We start from the raw sequence: 23,339 nt of genomic DNA on the forward strand, positions 1-23,339 counted from the left end.
TATTCCACAACTGTTCCAAGCCAAAATGTCAGGAACCACTCAACTAAAAGAAATGACAGCACATCAGTAAGGCTGCAGTAACACTGCGTCTGTGGCGTTCATTAGATGAACTACGTTACACCGCGGCATAACGCGGTGTAATGCAGTTCGTTAACGCTGCCATTATGTCCTATGTCGGACACAATCGGCGTGCGCTATCGATGTGCTGTCACTGAGAGACGGACCCAGGGACGCGGGCTGCAGCGTTTCCGGGTCCGTCACCGCTAGCACAGATAGAGCATCTGCTAGCTATCTGCGCTAGCATGATGACACATCGGCACTTGCGTTAACAGCAGTAGCCCGTTAACGTATGTATTGAACGGGTTGCTTTTAACACAATGTGAACCCGGCCTAATCTAAGACATTGAGGTCAGTGAATCTGGAGAAATGCTTAAACCACAAAAGGTATCCCTTAAGTGCAGTCATGAAAACCATCAATTGCTATGATGAAACTAACCACAGGAAGGCCAAGGGACACCAAGAATTCGCTCTGCTATAGAGGATGCATTAATCATACTTTGCAGCCTCAAACATTACAAATTTGACAGCACCTCAGGTAACAGCAACATAAATATACAAATATCGAGTAGCAGACACATCTCAACATTATCCAGAAAAAAACAGCGAGAAGCAGGCCTTTATGGTCAAATTTGCTGAAAAGAAGCCACTACTGTGGACTGCAAATACCAACCGGCATGTCTTCGTGAAATGCAGAATTGGCGAGTACGTTGCTTTTTAAATTGTGAAGCATGGAGTGCAAGGTGTGAAGGTGTAGGTTGCTTTGCTAGTGATACTGTTGCTGATTTAATCCAAGTTCAGGGCAGGCTTACACAACATGGTGTAACATAGATAAACGAATAAGACAGCTCCCCGAACAACCACTGCAGGTGCACGGAACTCCACGCTGATTCACGTAGTCACATGTGAAGAAAAAAACTTGTTCCAGCTCCATATTCATAAAATTCAAGCGGGAGCTCTTTTTTTCCTGCTGTGCTATTTGGAGAGCTACATATCTTCTGCTTTTTTATTTGTTTGAATAAAGTACCAAGTTTGAATTTTATGAATATGGAGCTGGAACAAGTTTTTTCTTTTTAGAAAACATGGTGACAGCATTCTAAAATGACATGCCATCCCATTTGGACTGCACCCAGTGGGACCATCATTTGTGTTGCCACAGGGCAATGACCCAAAACACATCCAGGCTATGTGACCAAGAAAGAGAGAGATGGAGTGTTGCACCAGATAACATAGCCTCCAAAATCACCTGACTTCAATGCAACTGAGATGGTTTGGAATGAGTTGAACCACAGATAGAAGGCAAAGCAGCCAATAAGTGCTCAGCAACCTCTGGTAACTTCTTCAAGGAAAGTTATTGCATGTGATAACTGATGAAGCTGCTTAACAGAATGCCAAGGAGGTGTAAAACTGTCCTCAAAGTACTCGCTTTTACTCTTAAGGTTTAACATATTTTTTTTGTTTCACATGTTTTTTTACTCCTTACATCCATATCATATGTATTAGTACATGATTACAACAGATGCTATTGTGTTGCCTTGGAAGGTTGTCCGGAATATGAGATTTGTACATTCCTTTTCAAATTTTAATTAAAAAATATTTTCAATACATTACAAAGATAAAAAAAACTCTACAGGTGGGATGATCCCCTTGTAGTGCAAAAGGGTCTGAAAGGCAATATCATAAAATAGCAATTAACCACCAAGTGTTATTTAAACATAAGTCCATTTCAAAATACTCAGCAAACAATTCTAAGTATTGCATTTTCAATATCCTTTGTGATTTGCTCCATTCTGTGGTCTATTTTTCCCTTTAAAATAAACTGTTTTTTTTTAATGTCCTACAAAGATTAAAAGTAGAGTCATAATTATAGTGAATGCATGAAAATATACAATGTGAGCCCTCCGACTAGCCAAAAGGACCTTAAGAAAAACACATTTTAATATTTTGTACAGCTTTTATAGTTAATAAAAAATATATATTTTTCTTCTTTAACCTTCAATCAAGGCTGACCAAAATCAGAAAACAAAATAACAATTGGCTTTACAGTTTAGCACTGGACATATAAGACTACTTATAAAAGCTCACACACAAAGGAGAGAAGCAGCATGCTTAGTAAGGCTTACTTCCAGCAAACAACTGAAACAAAAAATGTAGTAAAGTGTATCTTTTACTTGGTTTCCTTTTGTGATACAAGATCCCCTGGACCACAATGGGGGACACATGTGATTGGTTAACACATTTTAGGCTGCAACAGCCAAGAGTGCACTACCGAGAGACAAGACAGCAAACCATAAAACATATTTCAAAAGTAATCACAAATAAGTAAAACTGGGTAAAGGAAGCAAAATACTGGAGAGCAAGTTCAGATATTATATAGTAGTAAGAGACATCTGTAAAAATACTTATGCTGGTCTTTAAATCAGTTCAGACTTTTTTTTTTTAAATATCAGTGCTATACATGTCATAATCGCATGGTTTCCCAGGACAGAGAAAATTGTCAGGATCGTGAAAGATGGACTTTTGCTCTAGTCTCTTACAATTTTAACATGTTCCTGATTACAATCCACCCTCAGGATTTGCTCAGGAGGGTTGGGAAACATTTAATAAGGACTATAAAAAGTGAGCACTTAATAATACAGTGGTTGTAAATACTTTGCTGTCATGAATGGCTATTGCGAACAAGGACATGCAGACAAAGTTACATCCACAGACAGAGAGCTACTTATATTCACTGTAATGCAAGATGCTCTAATATCACTACTCTGATGAGAGCTATGTACAGTGGCATGTAAACGTTTGGGTATCCCTGGTCAAAATAACTGTTATTGGGAACAGTGAAGCAAGTTGAAGATGAAATGATCTCTAAAAGGCCTAAAGTTAAAGATTAAATATTTCATTTGTATTTTAGACAAAAAATACACTGCTCAAAAACATAAAGGGAACACTAAAATTCCACATCCTAGATATCACTGAATAAAATATTCCAGTTGTAAATCTTTATTCATTACATAGCAGAATGTGTTGAGAACAATAAAACCTAAAAATGATCAACGTAAATCACAACTAATATCTCACAGAGGCCTGGACTTGGAATGATGCTCAAAATCAAAGTGGAAAATGAAGTTACAGGCTAATCCAACTTCAGTGGAAATGCCTCAAGACAAGGAAATGATGCTCAGTAGTGTGTGTGGCCTCCACGTGCCTGTATGATATCCCTACAACGCCAGGACATGCTCCTGACGAGGCGGCGGATGGTCTCCTGAGGGATCTCCTCCCAGACCTGGACTAACGCACCAGCCAACTCCTGGACAGTCTATGGTGCAGCGTGACGTTGGTGGATGGAGCGAGACATGACGTCCCAGATGTGTTCAATCAGATTCAGGCCTGGGGAACGGGCGGGCCAGTCCACACACTACAGCCACATGAGGTCTGGCATTGTCCTGCATTAGGAGGAACCCAGGGCAAACTGCGCCAGCATATGGTCTCACAAGGGGTCTGAGGATCTCATCACTGTACCTAATGGCAGTTAGGCTACCTCTGGCGAGCACATGGAGGGCTGTGAGGCCCTCCAAAGAAATGCCACCCCACACCATTTGCCAATCCTGGTGTTCTGTGGCAAATGCAAAGCGTCCTGCATAGTGTTGGGCTGCGAGCACAACCCCATCTGTGGACGTCAGGCACTCAGACTATCCTCATGGAGTCAGTTTCTAACCGTTTCTGCAGACACATGCATATTTGTGGCCTGCTGGAGGTCATTTTGCAGGGTTCTGGCAGTGCTCCACCTGTTTCTCCTTGCACAAAGGCTGAGGTAGCGGTCCTGCTGCTGAGTTGTTGCCCTCCCACAGCCCCCTCCATGTCTCCTGGCCTGTCTCCTGGTAGCGCCTCCAGCCTCTGGACACTACACTGACAAACACAGCAAACCTTCTTGCCACAGCTCGCATTGATGTGCCATCCTGGATGAGCTGCACTACCTGAGCCACTTGTGTGGGTTGTAGAGTCCGTCTCATGCTACCACGAATGTGAAAGCAAAACCAACATTCAAAAGTGACCAAAACATCAGCCAGAAAGCATTAGTACTGAGATGTGGTCTGTGGTCCCCACCTGCAGAACCACTCCTTTATTAAGTGTGTCTTGATAATTGCCAATAATTTCCATCTGTTGTCTATTCCATTTGCACAAAAGATTGTGAAATTGATTGATTGTTGCTTCCTAAGTGGACAGTTTGATTTCACAGAAAGTTGATTTACTTGGAGTTATATTCTGTTGTTTAAGTGTTCCCTTTATTTTTTTGAGTAGTGTATATTTTTTTAAAAATCTTTTACACTTGAAAAATTACAAAAAGTAAAACGGGCTGATGCAAAAGTTTGGGCACTCTGCATGCTTAGTACATGGTAACACCCTCTTTAGAAAGTATGACAGCTTGTAAACACTTTTTGTAGGAAGACAAGAGTCTCATTTCCTATTCACATATATTTTGCCTAAAATACAAAGGAAATGTGTCATCTTTGACCCCTTCACCCCCGGAGCTTTTTCGGTTTTGCGTTTTACTTTTTTGCTCCCTTTCTTCCCAGAGCCATAACTTTTTTATTTTTCCATCATGGCCATGTGAGAGCTTATTTTTTGTGGGAAGAGTTGTACTTTTGAACTACATCATTGGTTTTACCATGTGGTGTACTAGAAAATGGGAAAAAATTTCCGAGTGCGGTGAAATTGCAAAAAAAGTGCAATGCCACACTTCTTTTTTTGTTTGGCTTTTTTTGCTAAGTTCACTAAATGCTAAAATTGACCTGCCATTATGATTCTCCAGGTCATTACCAGTTTAGACACACCAAATATGTCTAGGTTTTTTTTTTTTATATAGGTGGTGAAAAAAAATTCCAAACATTGCTACAAAAAATAAAAAAATGGTGCCCTTTCCCCTGATACCCGTAGCGTCTCCATTTTTTGTGATCTCAGGTCGGGTGAGGGCTTATTTTTTGCGTGCCGACATTTTTAATGATACCATTTTGTTGCAGATATGTTCTTTTGATCTCCTGTTATTGCATTTTAATGCAATGTCACGGTGACGGTGGCGTTTTTACTTTTTTTCTCGCCAAGAGCATTTAGCGATCAGGTTAATCCTTTTTTATTGATAGATCGGGCGATTCTGAATGCGCCGATACCAAATATGTGTATGTTTGATTTTTTTTATTGTTTTATTTTGAATGGGGCAGTTCGCCTCTATGTAGCTGGATTACTGACTTGCTATGAGCGCCGACCACTGTGTAGCATTTATAGCAATCCAGTACTGACAACCATAGAGGTCTCCAGGAGACCTCTGGTTGTCATGCAAACAAACCAATGACCCCCGATCATGTGACGCGTATTTCTGCACGATTGCTGGAAGCGCCATTTAAATGCCGCTGTCAGAGTTTGACAGCGGCATTTAACTAGTTAATAGCTGCGGGTAAATCCCCATTCTACCCGCGGCTATTGCGGGCACATGTCAGCTGTTCAAAACAGCTGACATGTCCCGGAAAAGATGTGGGCTCACCGCCGGAGCCCACATCAAAGGGGAGGGATACCGACATCGGCGTACTATTACTCCTGATGTCGGTAAGGGGTTAACGTTAGGCCTTTTAGAGATCATTTCCTATTTAACTTGCTTAACTGATCACAATAACAGTAATTTTGACCAAGGGTGTCAAAACTTTTACATGCCACTGTATCATTTTAACCTAAGCTGTACCAGTTTCAGAACTGCAAACACAGCCATACTGCTTTACACAAAGACCACACGTCTATTAAACTATCCTTGCTCCTGCAAGTTAATGTTGGCAACAAAATACCAAAAGCAATTGTGTTGTAAAATTAGGACCTAGTTAAGACACTATCAGTATTTCCCAAACTCCAGCCCTCACAGCCCCCAACATGACATGTTTTCAGGATTTGCTTAACATAGCATCAGTTTCTGATGCCTTAATAATAATTCCATCACCTGTGCAATACTAAGGAAATCCAGAAAACATGATCTGTGAGGGGCCTGTAAAGAGTGAAGTTTGGGAAATATTGTCTAGAAAACACCTAAAAAGTGAATACCCTCCCTAAAAAAAAAAAATTCACACTGTTATTAAAGATTACTGTAAACAAAAAAATTGTCCATACACTTTAAAATAGCTGTTGACCAAGCATCACTTGCCAGTCAGTTAATCCTCCAATGAGGAAAGGAAAATTAGTCGCTGCCAGATGCCTATCCCACCATAATGCCAAAATAAGACCATAATGCCCAATAAGCTTAGAAGACACCCATACACATTTGGAAGTCAATTCTGCCAAAATCCATGAGTTTGGAAAACTATTGGAAAAAGGTACATCGTTTTTAAAAAAGTTTACCACCTGATTTGACTAACGAGAGTATATGAAAATTAGCTCTCTTGCAGAACAAAATAAGCTATCTTGCAAGTACCATCGAGGACCTTTAGGCTGTGTGCACACGTTGCGGATTTTTCACGTTTTTTTCGCTATAAAAACCGCATATATATGCATCCCATCATTTAGAATGCATTCCGCAATTTTTGTGAACATGATGCGTTTTTTTTCCGTGAAAAAACGCATCACGGTAAAAAACGCAGCATGTTCATTAATTTTGCGGATTTTTTGCGGATTTCCCACTATATTATTGCATTGGGAAATCTCCGGAAAAAAGGCAAAAAATCCGCGCAAAAAATGCATGCGGATTTCTTGCAGAAAATGTCCGATTTTGCTCAGGAAATTTCTGCAAGAAATCCTGACGTGTGCACATACCCTTAATCTAAAAAATACCATAATCTGTTTCGGGGTGAACAGCAGAGTCTAGCTCTCTGAGTGCAATGCCCTTGAGGAAAAATACTAGTTCTCCTTAAAAAGACCAGCTTTAAAAGGTCGAATACAACTTGGATAAATTACCATAACTATGATTTCTCATTTCTAGATTATTCAGCTTGGGATAATATTTCATTAAAGAATGAAACATTGATATATGAATTCAAAAGGTCACTTATAGAATGTCAGTTGCATTAAGGGAGTGTGCTTGGTCATAACCAGTGTGGAAACGACTTGCTGATGGAAAATTGTAGTTCCTAAATAAATAGAAAACTTTTAATAAAATAAAGTACTCCCAAACAAAATAATAAATTCTCATTGGCTAGAGGCCGTCAATAAAGTGATTGTTTATGGAATGAGAAAGAAAACAAGAAAAACATACCTGGATTTAGTGAAATTGGAGATGAAATAAATTAAGGAGACAAGATCTAGATATTAAACTAGTAGAAAATTAATGACAGGCTGAATTGGAGAAAAAACATGAGTCATTGAGACACAGTCTGCTTTCTTCAGTGACCACTGTAAGTCCGCATTTGAATCCAATGTGTAGATTCCATTTTGCAACTGCTGCAGAGATAGGAAGAGAGGGTGTAGGGATACCAACATCTGCAAGATCAACTCACCGCCTCATGTATGATCCATTGATTGACTGTTTGGGCATTGCTGTATTCATATAACCATGATGCCCAGGGCTGGAGTACATCATGTTGCTGTGAGGACTAGTCTGCATTGACTGCTGTGCATAAGGCTGGCTACCCATCATGCTCATTTGCATTGGATACTGAGGGTTCTGGTTCATGTAGCCATGATTAGTGTGGTACCCACTGTTCATCATTGACTGAGAAACACGATAACCACTCATTGCATTTAGCGTATTAACTGGGTTCACATTGTAAGTAGGAGCTGGCATTAAATTGACACCCATATTCATTCCCCGCTGCATGGTGAGGGACCGAGAGGGAGATTGCATGGTGACAGTCTGTGGAGGAGCATGACCATACATTTGTGAGGGATGGGGCCCAGAAGGTGCTCCTGGAGGCAATGCAGATACTTTGGTCCGCATGGACATATGAGGTTTGCCTCCCATCTGTGTCTGAAGCCTTTGGCTGTGTGAAATTCCCATTTGGCCACTAGAAATGGTCCGCTGAAGGAGAGTCGGTGGTAAATTCATTGGTGGTGGCGTGAGGTTTGCAGGAGTCATTGTGGCTTGAGATTGTGAAGTAACAGAATGTGGTGACTGGGTAAGCTGCACCATGTTGCTTAGTGGAGAAGTAAAAGAGGCACTATTTGCATAGGATGTCACAGCCTGAGTGTGGCTATAAGGCAGGGAGTGATCCATTAAGGTGTTTGTAAGCTGTTGAAGTTTGGCAAGGCTGAAAGTAGCAGAGGGTTGAGGATAGTGTCCTGACACAAAATCTCCTTGTCCTATTCTTTCATACAGCCCTCCAAGTCCACCACCTGCAGTTTCAGGTATGTCCGGCAAAGCAAAACCTGTGCCTGCCATTCCACATGGGGCAAGCTGCTGCTGTTGTTGACCAACACTTCTGGGTCTCTCTACTGCACGGGCTTGGGTGGACTTGACACTGCAAGGTGGCTGCGGAGGTGGAGACCCAATCATGCTGCAACTATTGTTCATAGTACATAATTGTTGCGTTATAGCACAACTACTTTTAGTCAAGTTAGATGATGTCATACCTCCACTGAAAGAACAGGTATTTTGAGAGGGTAAGGTGCCAGTTGCAATGTTAGAATCATAGCTGTTTGGGTTATCACAGTTCTCTGTAGTACTTTCAATACTACCCAAATCACTGAAGCCACTATCCACAACTTGCTGGGAATGATCAGACACAGATGATACATCCATCAAGGGGCTAGTTTCAATATTCGGTAAAGAAGTTACAGAAATGGTTGTCTGCTTGGGGCTGATTTCAGCATAATTACTTTCCATAGAGGGTGCACTAGGGCTGTTTGCAGACTGGACTGCCTGACTAGGATATGAATTATTTGAGGATACTGGGCTACCATGGTCAGACTGATTACAGTCCTCTGTAGCAATAGCTGATGGACTCTGGCCATAACTGTGTAAATTATGACATGCTTCTTGCGTTTCAGAACAGTTTCTAAATGCCTCCTCTTGCTTCTCACTTTCACGGGTTAGAGACTCAACAGCTTGTGCAATTTCTGAGTCATTGTCAAGTCCATCCTCAGCATCACCAGTTAGCTCTGATACTAGACCCACTTGGTGTGTGTCACATAAAACAATGGCTTGCTCTTCTGGTTCAGTTACCTGTTCATTTGCATGCTTTACCAGATGATTTGTTTCAATTATTTCATCACAGCTGCTGCTTAAAATATCAGGTTGAGATGTATGATTTGCAATACTCTTCTCCTCTTCTAAAAAACTCTCCTTATCCTCTAAAGACTCCTCAAAAGGATGTTCAGGTACCTCCTTCTGTGAAATATCAAGATGGCTCTCATCTTCATCATCAGCATCATGATCTTCATTAGGAGACTGGTGGTCTTCATCTTCTGCCTCATTATTTGCAGGTGCAAGCTCACTGACTTGCTTGGTCACAGAGTTTTTCACATTTTCCAACATCTTGTCTGTCTTATTTATTTCTTCTTGCACATTTTTCTCTTTTTCTTTTAAAGAAGAATCTGTTCTCTCCTCAGCTACATCTATCTTCTCCTTTTTCATTTCTTCAAGTTTTAGATTGTCATGTTTCTTTTTCTCCTCTTCCTCTGCCTGTTCCAGATTGGTGCTACAAGGACTTGGTAGCTCTAGCACCGAAGTTCCTTCAACTTGAGTTTGAATTTCTTCAGTAGCCTGTACAACATTGTCCTGAGGTGGATCCCTCTCTTCTTCATCTTCAACGTTGGCGTCTTCAATCTGATCCTGATAGTCTGATTCCATTGGAGTCTCTGGGGGAGTGTACAAGTTGAGTTTGAATCCAGATTTCCTGTCTACACTATGCCCTCTTTTAGGAGGCCCTCTCTTTAACCTTTTAAGCAAGCCCTGCTTTCTTGGACCTGGACCCACTGTCTTTTCTTCAGTATTCTGGTTATTTACCTTTTCTTGGGAAATTTCTTCTACATGATCTGTACAGAAACAAATAATATTGAGTCAGTGTATAAACTATATTTATACAATTTAAGGCAATAAATGATTAATGCTGAAGAATTGAGCTAATCATATTAAATTACTTGTGACAAATAACGAAGTGTTATTTCCCCTACCACTCTTAGTCCTCAATCAAGTCAGTATGTGTACAAACAATATAATATATATTTTTTGTTTGTACTATCTATCTATCTATCTATCTATCTATCTATCTATCTATCTATCTATCTATCTATCCATCCATCCAGTTATATGAAAACGTTTTGGCACCCCTATTAATCTTAAGCTTAATGTTTTATAAATATTGGCTTTTTTGCAGTAGCTATTTCAGTTCCATATATCTAATAACTGTTGGGCACAGTAATGTTTCTGCCTTGAAATGAGGTTTATTGTACAAACAGAAAATGTGCAATCTGCATTCAAACAAAATTTGACAGGTGCATAAGTATGGGCACCCCACCAGAAAAGTGACAATAATATTTAGTAGATCCTCCTTTTGCAAAAATAACAGCCTCTAGTCGCGTCTTCAGCTCTGCTCCACTGCTGCTGTCAGTGGCAGATGATGGCCCTCAAACTGGATGATTCATGCTCAGGTCTGATGTCTAGTAAATTAATGACCCTAAGAGGATAATAAAGATTTGATTAGGTGGATTTATATGGCTATAATCAGATGCTTTTTATATATACCATCAGAGACTTGTTCTAAATTGAAAAAAATATATATATATAGGTAAATCCCTGGCCCAGAAGGTATTCATCCACAGATACTGAGGGAATTGAGCTCAGTAACTGACAGACCGCTGTATCTCATATTCTTAAGGTACTGTCACACATAACGATATCGTTAACGATATCGTTGCTTTTTGTGACGTAGCAACGATATCGTTAACAAAATCGTTATGTGTGACAGCGACCAACGATCAGGCCCCTGCTGGGAGATCGTTGGTCGCTGAGGAAAGTCCAGAACTTTATTTCATCGCTGGATCTCCCGCTGACATCGCTGGATCGGTGTGTGTGACTTCACTGGTAACCAGGGTAAACATCGGGTTACTAAGCGCAGGGCCGCGCTTAGTAACCCGATGTTTACCCTGGTTACCAGCGTAAACGTTAAAAAAACAAACACTACATACTTACCTTCAGCTGTCTGTCCCCGACGCTCTGCTTCTCTGCACTCCTCCTGCATCCTGTGTCAGCGCCAGCCAGCCGGAAAGCACAGCGGTGACGTCACCGCTGTGCTTTCCGGCTGACCGGCGCTGACAGTGCAGAGGAAAGCAGAGCGCCGGAGGACAGACAGCTGAAGGTAAGCATGTAGTGTTTGTTTTTTTTAACGTTTACGCTGGTAACCATGGTAAACATCGGGTTACTAAGCGCGGCCCTGCGCTTAGTAACCCGATGTTTACCCTGGTTACCGGGGACCTCGGGATCGTTGGTCGCTGGAGAGCTGTCTGTGTGACAGCTCTCCAGCGACCAAACAGCGACGCTGCAGCGATCGACATCGTTGTCGGTATCGCTGCAGCGCCGCTCAGTGTGAAGGTACCTTTAGACTAACAGGGGTGGTGCCACGGGATTGGAGGATGGCTGATCTGTTACCGATATTTAAGCAAGGTAAGAAGGTGGATCCAGGCAACTACCATCCGGTATGTGACATCAGTAATAATACAATATATGACAGCCAACACGGATTCATGAAAGATAAGGTGTGTCTAATTAACATTTTGGGTTTCTATGAGGAGGTGAGTGCAAATCTGGATACTGGTAATGCAGCGGATGTGATTTATCTGGACTTTGCAAAAGCATTTCATATTTTTCCACATAACAGCCTTAGGCTGGGTTCACACTTTGCGGTTTTTACCGCGGAACCGCCGCGATTTTGATGCTGCGGGTCCGCAGCAGTTTCCATAGCGTTTCCATTTACATGTAAACCCTATGGAAACCACAAACCGCTGTGCACATGCTGCGGGAAAAACCGCGCGGGAACGCAGCGGTTTAAAACCCGCAGCATGTCACTTCTTTGTGCAGAATCGCTGCGATTCTGCACCCATAGGAACGCATTGAACCGCTTACTTCCCGCATGGGGCTGTGCCCACGTTGCGGGAAGTAAGCGGCTAATGTGCGGTTCCTACCCGGGGTGGAGGAGAGGAGACTCTCCTCCAGGCCCTGGGAACCATATTTGGGGTTAAAAAAAGAATAAAAATAAAAAATCATGTTATACTCACCCTCTGAAGTCTCAGCGCTGCACGCGGCCGTCCGGTCAGAGTTGCTGTGCGACCAGGACCTTCGGTGACGTCGCGGTCACATGACCGTGACGTCACGAAGGGTCCTTCTTGCACAGCATCTTTGGAACCGGACCGCCGGGTGCAGCGCCGAGGAGATCCGGACATCAGAGGGTGAGTATAAACAATTTTTATTATTTTTAACATTACTATTGATGCTGCATATTGCTGCATATGCAGCATCAATAGTATAGGCGGAAACCCGCAGCGGAAACCGCGGAACAAACCGCGATAAATCTGCAGGGAGAACCGCAGTTGTTTTGCCCTGCAGATTTATCAAATCCGCTGCGGGAGAACCCGCAGGGACAGGACGCTATGTGTGAACATAGCCTTACACTGAAGCTCCATATTTAGGGACTGGGTGAAACTATATTGCAGATGGGTTAGGAATAGGCTAAATGACAGGAAACAAAGCATCATCATAAATGGTACCTTCTCTAAATGGGATATAGTCAGCAGTGGAGCACCACAGGGATCTGTGCTAGGACTGATTCTTTTTAACCTCTTTATTAATGACCTAAAGGATGTCATTGAGAGTAAAGTGTCAGTCTTTTCTGATGACACCAAACTATATATAAATCAAAAAGTTTGTCCTAATATTGATATCATAGGTACAGAGTCACTGTGTAATGAGATATACATGATCAGCTAGTTCAGTTCTCTATACTCTTTACTCTAACCAAGCATCCACAGAAAACACTTAAGATAAAATATTAATACTTTATTAATGAAACCAACATATATACATGTCGCAAAAACACACAAAAAAATTAAAAGGTGCCACTGTGAAGAACATTGAAATTTACCCATTTTCCCCTACATAAGACCCCCCGTGTGCATGCTCTATTTATTCTTACAAAATTAATATAGCAATCGCCGATAGCTGCTACTGCACAGGTGGCGCCATGATGGAGGTTTTCTTTTTTAAAATGAATTTATCGCACAAATTAACTGAATTCTATTTTACATGAAGAGCCTGCTGAAGGACTTTTTTTCTTTCAATATATAGAATACCGTACTCATTATGTAAAATAGGGGGCAGGTCACTGAGGGATCACTGACCTGTCAGAAGCCATACAGATGAAAATGTAATCACAGCACCACATGAAGCCCTCCCCCTCCACAGCCCTGCCCCGAGGCACAGGCATATCATTAACTGAAAACTGCAAATAAAGATTAAACAACCACAAGATGAATTTTATCACCAGGTATCATTTTAATCAGTATAACGGCACCAACCTGACAATGTCGGCATGTTACTCCACACAATCCTGTTGACAGGCTCCCTTTAAGGGTACACAGTGGCATTTTGATCGCTACGACGGCACGATTCGTGACGTTCGAGCGATATATCCGTGACGTTCCAGCGATCTCGCTGTGTCTGACACGCTCCTGCGATCAGGGACCCCGCTGAGAATCGTACGTCGTAGCAGATCGTTTGAAAACTTTCTTTCGTCGTGTAGTGTCCCGCTGTGGCGGCATGATCGCATGGTGTAACAAAGGTGTGCACGATATTGTATACGATGTGCGCATAGTAACCAACGGCTTCGGCTTCTACATCGCACACACGTCATGAAATTATCGCTCCAGAGTCGTACATTGCAAAGTGTGACAGTAGTCTACGACGCTGGAGCAATATTGTTACAATGCTGGAGCGTCACGGATCGTGCCGTCGTAGCGATCAAAATGCCACTGTGTGACGGTACCCTAAGAGCCACAAGCTGGATACAAATTCTTATCAGTTTTGACAGAGGGGCAATTCATCTACCTGTTCAACTAGAATCTTATCAAAGTCCAATGAAAATACTAAAGCTTTAAATTAACAATTTTGTAACCTGTTGGAGAAATCCACTAACAGAAGCTCATTCCTATGATTAAAATAGAAATATGTCCCAACACACCACTCCCAGGTAAGGCTACGTTCAGACTAGCGTTGTGCTAGTGTGCGTCGGGTTAGCGTCGGGCGACGCAGCGGCGACGCACGCGTCATGCGCCCCTATGTTTAACATGGGGGACGCATGCGTTTTTGTTTGTTGCGTTTTGCGAACCATGCGTCTTTTTTGCCACAAGCGTCGGACCAAGAAAACGCAACAAGTTGCATTTTTCTTGCGTCCGATTTTCGGCAAAAAACGACGCACGCGTTGCAAAACGCAGCGTTTTTGCGTGCGTTGCGTCGCCGACGCAGCGGCGCACAACGCTAGTCTGAACGTAGCCTTAGATGGTAAGCACATCAGGACATGTTTAGCGTTCTTCGTTCATCCCAATATCAGTTGAGTCTCAACACACTGAAGTTAATTTGCTGAACTTTCTGCTTTCTTATTTTATTTGGCTTACAATACGGAGTTAAAAATCTAACCAAATACTCAACTTGTGCACGTGGCCTTAAAGAGACAAAAGGGTTGATGCTACAAATAAAAATGGTAAGCCTCATCATGTAAGTAACCAGAATAGGCTAAAAAAACATTTGAGACAACTAATCGGCCAGAGTAGACGAAGTCTTAACTCTACAAAGCGTTCTTTGAAGCAGGATATCTTCCAAGATCAATCAGAAGTCAGAAATCGCAACCTTCCAGTATTTTGTATCCTAAACAGGAAGGACAGTTCCCTGGCAAATAATATGATCTCAATCCCATGGTACTTTTCCTCCAGTAGGTAAACTATACCAGAGTCACACCAGTCAGTCATAATTTTGTACTGTCCGAGTAAGGCTACGTTCACACTAGCGTTGTGCGCCGCTGCGTCGGCGACGCGACTCACAACGCACCGAAAAACGCGTGCAAACGCACGCAAAAACGCTGCGTTTTTCGACGCGTGCGCCGTTTTTTGACGAAAATCGGACGCAAGAAAAATGCAACTTGTTGCGTTTTCTTGGTCCGACGCTAGCGTCAAAAAAGACGCACGTGTCGGAAAACGCAACAAGCAAAAACGCATGCGTCCCCCATGTTAAACATAGGGGCGCATGACGCGTGCGTCGCCGCTGCGTCGCCCGACGCACACTAGCCGAACGCTAGTGTGAACGTAGCCTAAAAGGCATTTCTTCATTGGCAGACACAAAAAACATGAGTTAGTCTGCTGCTACCTGGAGGTTGATACTGGCAATAAATCTTAAATAAAAAAGTGGTTTCCTCCCCAGCAGAATATACATTGCCTGCTAGCACTAGGCCTCCTCAGTTTAGTTTAGTGTCAGTGGGAGGCAGACATGGGTTGGAGTTTCAGACCAGTCTTATCCTTGGTAGGTTAGGCTAGGCATTAACCATTTCTCTTTTTGTGTTTCAGATCTCATATGTTTGGGAGAAGTAAAAGAATGTAAATGAAAATTCTGTTTCACCCCGTAGCGACAGAGTACAACCTGTAATGTTTAGCCTATATCCTCTCTCATCTGTTTTACAGGACCATGTACCTGGACACAGTCTGTGAGTAGTTAGATGGGGCATTTGGTCCATTTGCCTTTTTGACTCCTGACCACCTGCCCAGCATAGCATGGTGCGTTTGACTAGAAAGGAAGGTGGAGTTGAGACTTTGCCTTGCCTAGTCACAGGATCAAGTTCCTTCAGTACATTTAAGTATGCCCATTGCTGTGGTCCTGCATTATGCTGGCTTCCCTCATATATTTTTGTAATTTCCTTTTTGCACGTCCGGGCCCTGCCTTGAATCTGTTCCCTCTCACACTTCTGTGCACCTCCCTGCAGTATTTCAGTGCCTGTTCCCACCTCTCTCTCTGTTCTGCTTTCCTCCAGTCCAACCTCTCCCCTCACTCCTACTCACCCAGTTTAGGGTGTCGGTTCCAGTTTTGGGCTACGGAGTTAGGTACCTTTTCTGGATGCCCAGGAGGGAGGGGGAGCCGGTTTTAAGAGGGTACTAAGGTCTGCCCTTCTCCCTCTCCTCCTACAGAGAGAGCTTTGCATAAGCTAGATATTGTTAAAGCCACTCACTGCTCCATTCAGACACACAGGTTCTCTTGTCCTTTGTCATTCCAGAAGGCCAGTGTAAGGGTATGGCAGCCTCTTGGTCGATCAAATCCAGTGAGCAATGGCCGCCTGTTATTGAAGCATACAGGGTAAAGGCGTAAAGGCAGCTCAACAATCAGTATTAGGGCAAAAGGTATCTGTTCGGCAGTTCAGTAAGGCAGGAACTTGGTCAATGGTTCATACCTTTTTTTTTTTTTTTTTTAAAGTTTTACAGGACCCATACCTTTTCATTCGGCAAATGCAAGTCTTGGCAAGAAGGTACTGCAGGCCGCTGTCGCCCAGTTGGCAGCCTAAGCCTAGTACTCCTGTGGTAAAAGTATAACATTTGTTTGTTTGTTATTCCTACTCCCCATTCCAGGTTTAGAACATCCCATGGTTTTTGTGTCCCCAAATGAAGTGACCGAGAAATGAAGATTTTTTTTGTACTCACCGTAAAATCTCTTTCTCGTAGTCTTTATTGGGGATGCAGCACCAACCCTTGGTTGTCCGGTCATGTGTGCATTTCAGCTTAGTTTTCTCTCTTGGGTGGTAATGCTTTTTCTTTCGTTTCTTCATGCGTTAGTTCTTTTTGCTTCTCCTACTTCTTTCTCACTAACTGAGGAGGCCTGGTATTAGCAGGTGAGGTATAGTCTGCTTGGGAAAAGCCAACTATTTTTGTGAAGATGTTTTGTTTGTTTTGGCCTTCAGGAGGCAGAAGACTAACCCTCGGTTCCTGTGTCCCCCAATGAAGACTATGAGAAAAAGATTGGATGGTGAGTACCAAAAAATCTTAATTTTTCCCATATTCATGCATATAATTATTGGGAGCAATCTCATCTTCAGGAAACCAAACTTGTTAAATTTCTTAAAGAGAAAGGATGTGAATAATAATTAACGTATTCATTTCTTAGATATGTTTTAATTTTTCAAAACTAATTTACGGTACATACATCCTAGTGAAGATGTATACTGATCACAGTCAAATGTTTGATTGTGTTATATTCACTTTTGTGACTCAGTAAGGTCCCGATGTAAACTGGACTGCAGAGATATATTAGTTAAAAGGATCCCTAACAATAGTCCATCATACATTGTTGGTTGGGTTGTATATATCCTTGATACTCTTGAAGAAAGAGAGCGAGTGGATATTGAGGCTCAATACTGTAAATCCTTATGGACTGAATTAAAATGTCAACTTTGGTTGCCCTTCTATGAGATGACCCCTGAGATCATTGGTTGAATAAGATTCTTTTACCTCTATGTTATGAGATGATTTGTGCATTACTTGCCCCTTAGGCTACCAAATGTAGGACACTACATTGAGGTGCTTTGATAATGAATTTCAAGGGGACAAGTCAATTGTAACCTTTAGATGCAATCTATGTCATGGCCTCTTTAAAGAATTCCTTGGAATTTATGATGAGGACACATTTACAGAAGGATGTGCATCTATCACTGTTCAGGAACTGTCATATAATTTAGATGCATCTGATAATGGTCATTTACACTTATCCTTTAAAATATATTAATGCATGCACCAAATTTTTAAAACAGGCTAAAAAAGCCCAAATCAATATTTAAATCAATATATGACCAATAATATTTACAGGTAACAGATATATGTCCTGAATATGTGACCTCAATGACTTTCTGATATGGATGTACATACTTGATTTATTTCTTGTTTCAAATTTTTTTGTTATATACTACGAATAGTATTAGTATGCCTTGGTTGAGCCACCTGTCAATTATGACAGGATGAATAAATAGTTTGAAAATGTGGCCAACCCCGCCCTTAGAAAGAGTCGGTATCTCTGGCGAAACATGTGTCAGGGACATATGTCCCAATCTTATACTTGATAGCAGAGTATTAATAGGGTCTTAGTGCCAATTAAAAGATACCAATGAATGCAGCTATTGTAGCTTTCTAACAAGTACCCGCGGTATATGAGTAACATATATGCTGTATATCTAAAAACGGTGAACGTTGAAGGACCGGCGTGCTGACTTATTAGGGAAGACTGTGTCTGCAGTGATGCACATGCATGCAGTCTCTGCTGTTGATCGTATGTATATAGACGTGCTGTGCAGCTGAAATGAGTGAACGCTGAAATACCGCTGTATTTACTTACTAGGGGAAGACCACGTCTGCAGTGGACACACCTGTACGCAGTCTCTCCTACTGACCACACACAACTAGATGCGACCTGCCCACTGGAGTGTCGGCAGTGAGCAAATCAGAGAACAGCATTAGCATGCATGTGCCGTCTTCTGATCAAACCGCACGACACGCATAGTGATATATGTGGAATAGCAGCATTCTAGTCATTCAACAGTACAATCACACTGCTATAGTATCCATCTGGCCGATAATATCATTGTGGACCACACACATGGTCAGAGTGTTGGAGTGCTGGTGGCATTTATATCAGGGAGCAGCAGCAATATGTATACTTGCGTTCTCCCGTTCCAGCCACACAACACATAGATGGAACTAGTAATGGGTATAACATACCACAGTGTTACATGACCTAATATACAGTGGCAGTCATAACGGTTAAACTCTATTATAGTTGGTCAATAGAACATTACCAACTCTCCCAGACATATATAGATCTGGCATTAAATTTGAGACCCAATATATAAGGATACATGCAACCCGACCAACAATTTATGAGGCACTATGGTTAGGGATCCTATTATTAACTAATATACCTCTGGAGTCCAGTTTACATCGGAATCTTAGTGAGTCACAGCAGTGAATATAACAATCATACATTTAGCTGTGACTCATCCTTACTAGGCTGTATGTAAATTTGTTTTTAAAAATTAAAACATTATCTAAGATATTAATAAAAGTTCATTTTTTTCACATTCTTTCCCTTCCCGTTCTTCCCTACTAATCTACAATTTCTTGGTGGTGTCCATCTATGTGAATAATGTCCCATGATATCGGACTATTCAATTACTGTATTACTTAAAGAGGTACTCCCTGAAGATAAAAAGTATTAAGTGGAAATACCTTCATAAGCTACAAAGCTGGAACCCATGAACTGTTTCCAATCATCACAGTATTGGCTAATTAAATATCTGATAGCATCTCCAGTTAGGTATTTCATAATCAGGAACCATGGCCAGCCAAGTTACTGGTCCTGTGTCATTCTATCTAAAACATGCTGCAGCAGAGATGAAGATGTTTCCCTTAAGGTACCTTCACACTAAACGAAGCTGCAGCGATCCAGACAACGATCCGGATCGCTGCAGCGTCGCTGTTTGGTCGCTGGAGAGCTGTCACACAGACAGCTCTCCGGCGACCAACGATGTCGGTAACCAGGGTAAACATCGGGTTACTAAGCGCAGGGCCGCGCTTAGTAACCCGATGTTTACCCTGGTTACCATCCTAAAAGTAAAAAAAACAAACGCTTGATACTTACCTTCCGCTGTCTGTCCCCGGCGCTCTGCTTCTCTGTACTGGCTGTGAGCACAGCGGCCGAAAAGCACAGCGGTGACGTCACCGCTCTGCTTTCCGGCCGCTGTGCTCACAGTGAGTGCAGGAAAGCACAGCGCCGGAGGACAGACAGCGGAAGGTAAGTATGAAGCGTTTGTTTTTTTTACTTTTAGGATGGTAACCAGGGTAAACATCGGGTTACTAAGCGCGGCCCTGCGCTTAGTAACCCGATGTTTACCCTGGTTACCAGCGAAGACATCGCTGAATCAGTGTCACACACGCCGATTCAGCGATGTCAGCGGGAGAGCCAGCGACCAAATAAAGTTCTGGCCTTCTAGCCCCGACCAACGACATCACAGCAGGATTCTGATCGCTGCTGCGTGTCAAACTGAACGATATCGCTAGCGAGGACGCTGCAACGTCACGGATCGCTAGCGATATCGTTTAGTGTGAAGGTACCTTTAGGCTGGAGGTGGAAATTGGCAGGCATAGAACTCAAGTGGAAAGGGGGAGGTGCAAAGCAGGACAGGACCTATAGTTTGCATGGCTGTGCCCCCTAATGTATAAATATATGAGGGGACAGTACAAAGACCTTTCTGATGATCTTTTTAATCATAGACCTGAAAAAGGGACAAGGGGGCATCCTCTGAGTTTGGAGGAAAAAAGGTTTAAGCATAATAACAGACGCGGATTCTTTACTGTAAGAGCAGTGAGACTATGGAACTCTCTGCCGTATGATGTTGTAATGAGTGATTCATTACTTAAATTTAAGAGGGGACTGGATACATTTCTGGAAAAGTATAATGTTACAGGGTATATACACTAGATTCATTGATAGGGCGTTGATCCAGGGAACTAGTCTGATTGCGTATGTGGAGTCGGGAAGGAATTTTTTTCCCCAAGGTGGAGCTTACTCTTTGCCACATGGTTTTTTTTTGCCTTCCTCTGGATCAACATGTTAGGGCAAGTTAGGTTAGGCTATGGGTTGAACTAGATGGACTTATAGTCTTCCTTCAACCTTAATAACTATGTAACTATGTAACTATGTAATCTCAGACTGCTTGGAAGGAAATGTTATCAGGGGGGGTCCTTTCACTAGAAGACAGGAAGAGTCCACATTCCTTGATTTGTGACAAAATGTCACGAAATGGGGGTGGAGCAAAACCAGCCATCACACTAGTTATCAGATACTGTGAAGACTGGAAAAAGTATAATGGTTGTCAGCTTTATAGTTTATGAAGGTATATCCACGTGAATACTTTTTTTTTATATCTCCAGATTTCTCCTTTAAGTTAGTGTGCATCTAAGGTTTCCTCCAGAAATATTTTTTGTTTCTGGAAAGTGTATGGCTTAAAATACTACTTCTCTTGCAGAATGGGTTCAAGAAAGCTCCTAGTACTACCATGTAAGAGCATGTTTCCACATTGACCAATTCCTTTAGAATAGGAGTTCACTTGATATGGTGCTATACTTCTGCACCTGGATTTCTAGGATCACTAACTTGGAAAAAAAATACATTTCTTAAAAAATAAAAAAAACTTTTGAAAATATCCATCAGTTACCGCTTTTAAATAAAGCAATTTGTTAGTTGTAAGAAAGCAGGAGGTAAGGTCCTTAACAGCAGATAAGTGTCACAGAGGTGGTTGGCTTAGGTAATGTAAAATCTGTACCAGTAACAGATTGGACTGGATTTTATGTTCAGGATTTAGGAGCATCTAAAAGAATCTAGGTGAAAAAGGTTGCTACCGTAATCCAGCTCGGGTTTACAGGCCTAATAACAGCAGCTGGGTTAGCTCAGCAGTATGGAGTTGTGCTGGTGCTGAAATAGAGGTGTATTTGTCTGGTGATGATCACGTTTAAACCGCTCGAGTGGATATTGCTTGAAAATACTTATATTGGTGAGGCTGCTACTTTAACTTTATTTCATTGCACCTGAAGGGCTGTTTATGCTATATATTTGTACAGGAGAAAGCAGTTTTTGTTTGAAGCTGTAAAGTTTATTATGAAAAATAAACTTGATTAACAATAAACGTGCATATACAAGAAGCTAGCAGAGAACTGAAAACCTAAAATTGGTGTCTGAATGGGGGCATAAAGTCTTAAACAGGTAATTACTGTTTAAAAGACTTAAGGTACCTTCACACATAACGATATTGTTAACGATATCGTTGCTATTTGTGACGTAGCAACGATATCGTTAATGAAATCGTCCTGTGTGACAGCGACCAACGATCAGGCCCCTGCTGGGAGATCGTTGGTCGCTGAACAAAGTCCAGAACTTTATTTCGTCGCTGGACTCCCTGGAGACATCGCTGGATCGGCGTGTGTGACACCGATCCAGCGATGTCTTCACTGGTAACCAGGGTAAACATCGGGTAACTAAGCGCAGGGCCGCGCTTAGTAACCCGATGTTTACCCTGGTTACCATGCTAAAAGTAGAAAAAAACAAACACTAGATACTTACCTACCGCTGTCTGTCCTCCAGCGCTGCGCTCTGCACTCCTCCTGTACTGGCTGTGAGCGTCGGTCAGCCGGAAAGCAGAGCGGTGACGTCACCGCTCTGCTTTCCGGCTCACAGACAGTACAGGAGGAGTGCAGAGAAGCAGAGCGCAGCGCTGGAGGACAGACAGCGGTAGGTAAGTATCTAGTGTTTGTTTTTTTTTACTTTTAGCATGGTATCCAGGGTAAACATCGGGTTACTAAGCGCGGCCCTGCGCTTAGTTACCCGATGTTTACCCTGGTTACCGGCATCGTTGGTCGCTGGAGAGCGGTCTGTGTGACAGCTCTCCAGCGACCAAACAGCGACGCTGCAGCGATCCGAATCGTTGTCGGTATCGCTGCGTCGCTTAATGTGAAGGGGCCTTTAAGGTACCTTCACGCATAACGATATTGTTAACGATATCGTTGCTATTTGTGACGTAGCAACGATATCGTTAATGAAATCGTTCTGTGTGACAGCGACCAACGATCAGGCCCCTGCTGGGAGATCGTTGGTCGCTGAATAAAGTCCAGAACTTTATTTCGTCGCTGGACTCCCTGGAGACATCGCTGGATCGGCGTGTGTGACACCGATCCAGCGATGTCTTCACTGGTAACCAGGGTAAACATCGGGTAACTAAGCGCAGGGCCGCGCTTAGTAACCCGATGTTTACCCTGGATACCATGCTAAAAGTTAAAAAAAACAAACAGTACATACTTACCTACCGCTGTCTGTCCTCCAGCGCTGTGCTCTGCACTCCTCCTGTACTGGCTGTGAGCCGGAAAGCAGAGCGGTGACGTCATCGCTCTGCTTTCCGGCTCACAGACAGTACAGGAGGAGTGCAGAGAAGCAGAGCGCAGCGCTGGAGGCCAGACAGCGGTAGGTAAGTATCTAGTGTTTGTTTTTTTAACTTTTAGCATGGTATCCAGGGTAAACATCGGGTTACTAAGCGCGGCCCTGCGCTTAGTTACCCGATGTTTACCCTGGTTACCGGCATCGTTGGTCGCTGGAGAGCGGTCTGTGTGACAGCTCTCCAGCGACCAAACAGCGACGCTGCAGCGATCCGGATCGTTGTCGGTATCGCTGCAGCGTCGCTTAGTGTGAAGGAGCCTTTAATGTCCTGGGTAAAAGCAGCTACCACATTACAAACACAGTCGGAAAGCATAGAGGAACT

The 23,339-nt window shown here is 42.6% G+C and overlaps 1 protein-coding gene across 2 annotated transcripts in view; it reads right to left on the reverse strand.

The window, feature by feature from the left end:
* Positions 1–2,206: 2,206 nt before the first annotated feature.
* The window catches only part of KAT6B (lysine acetyltransferase 6B), a 259,060-nt gene continuing 237,927 nt past the window's right edge, over positions 2,207–23,339 (reverse strand). For both annotated transcript variants that reach the window (XM_069752999.1, XM_069752998.1), the window contains exon 17: positions 2,207–9,996. In XM_069752999.1, coding sequence (XP_069609100.1) covers positions 7,517–9,996 — 2,480 coding nt within the window. In that variant the 3' untranslated portion in view covers positions 2,207–7,516. The remainder of the gene's footprint in view (positions 9,997–23,339) is intronic.

Source organism: Ranitomeya imitator, chromosome 2 (genome assembly GCF_032444005.1).
Source record: "Ranitomeya imitator isolate aRanImi1 chromosome 2, aRanImi1.pri, whole genome shotgun sequence".
Taxonomy (NCBI): Eukaryota; Metazoa; Chordata; class Amphibia; order Anura; family Dendrobatidae; genus Ranitomeya; species Ranitomeya imitator.